We start from the raw sequence: 1,620 nt of genomic DNA on the forward strand, positions 1-1,620 counted from the left end.
CGAAGCAGATTAACATAAGCTACCAGCTTGTTTCTGTATCGTCATTTCATATCGTTCTATAATTTGTATTGCACTGCTAAATGAAATAAATATTGTTTAAATCAAATCAACAACAATTATTGCCACATAATGTGTTGTCTTGAAGGTAGAGAGTAAACAAACTATCTAACATCAATTATATTAAAATTATAAACTTCACACTACCTGGCAAATATAGTAATAATCATAAGTGTAGAGAGTAGTTTGCATTTCACATTTTCCATCTTCCATATGTAAATGAACATAATAAAAATCTGATTCAATAATGGGTTCATCTGGACCCCAAATGAATGCCAACATTTGTTCACCATTACTGAACCACCAATCGCCGTTCATCGAAATATTCTCCTTTCCGTCAATTATATATTCTCCATATCCATCTAAAAAATTAAATATGTTACTCTGAAACTGGGTTTGCCTTGTTAATTAATCTAGGCTTGATAACAGAAAGATCTGCTGCCTTGTTATGATTTAAAACAAGTCTCAAAATTATGACTAGTCTCAAAATATTGAAAAGATACTTACCATCTGTTACCATGAGTTGATCACAGATATGTCGATAGGCATCATCTGTTTTAGCTCTGGCTATTACATAGCCATCATTTTCACAGTTTGAGTAAGCTTCGTCTACATTATAAACTATATTCAAAAACGGTTTATAACATAAATCATATTTTCTGTTTCTTACAAAGTCAACTGGGCAATTCTCTGTGGAAATAAAATATATATCAGTTAATGTGTTGTGGAGATGCTCATGCATGTAGAACTTATTAATGGTAAAAAGTGAATATCCTAGATCTTTCATTACCTTTATTACAATACTAGTGTATTCTTTCATTGTATTGCATGGTAAACTCTGATTTATAATAAGAAAAATGGCGTAGGTAGTAAAAGAGAACAAAATATAGAAAATAATAAACCCCGAATTCTAGTTACCTTGATGCAGAGTGTAATAAGAGTTGCCATATTCTAGTTCTACATATGAATAGGGTTGAAACTGAACTGATTTTGTCTGACAAACTTCAGAATGTTTATTATAAAAGAATGATACACATGCTAAGTCTCTGGAGCACTGAATCCCACAAATTGTCACTGACTGTATATTATCTAAATGTAACAGTGTATAATCTTCAGATGTCGTATCCTCCAAATCCTCTCTTCTGATCATCAAAATGTCCATCGAGCACACAATATAAACTACAATTGAAAACAACACCAAACAAAGATTTATCTTCATTTTGTACAAAGCTGAAGTGAAGTATAAAATGAATATTGCACAATGGGATCAGAAATTGATGTTACACGTTGAACAGATCAGTACTAAATGGTATATAGAAGACGTCTGGTTGCTATGAACAATGATATAATTATAATATTAAAGGACGACAATCCAGAAATTTCAATAAGCCAAGTAAAAAAACTTTGGCTATAGATTTTATTTGGTTGAAAAAAAATTATATCTAATAAAAATACCAGAACATGGTGTATATCGTGTGATTTCTGCACTAACTATACTGAACAGATGGCCTATGGACTGACCTTAGTTACCCATCGTACGTGAAACCATATTTTGAAACTTTT

At 31.3% G+C, this 1,620-nt stretch overlaps 1 protein-coding gene across 1 annotated transcript; it reads right to left on the bottom strand.

Moving 5' to 3' along the window:
* Nucleotides 1–195: 195 nt before the first annotated feature.
* LOTGIDRAFT_176255 (hypothetical protein) lies at nt 196–1,236 on the bottom strand (the record flags this gene model as incomplete). Its single annotated transcript, XM_009067817.1, has 3 exons — nt 196–419; nt 565–747; nt 976–1,236. Coding segments are annotated over 3 exons (668 nt in total), but the record flags the coding sequence as incomplete, so codon positions are not given.
* Between the last annotated feature and the right edge of the window lie 384 nt (nt 1,237–1,620).

The sequence above is a fragment of the Lottia gigantea genome (assembly GCF_000327385.1).
Source record: "Lottia gigantea unplaced genomic scaffold LOTGIsca_862, whole genome shotgun sequence".
Classification (NCBI taxonomy): domain Eukaryota; kingdom Metazoa; phylum Mollusca; class Gastropoda; family Lottiidae; genus Lottia; species Lottia gigantea.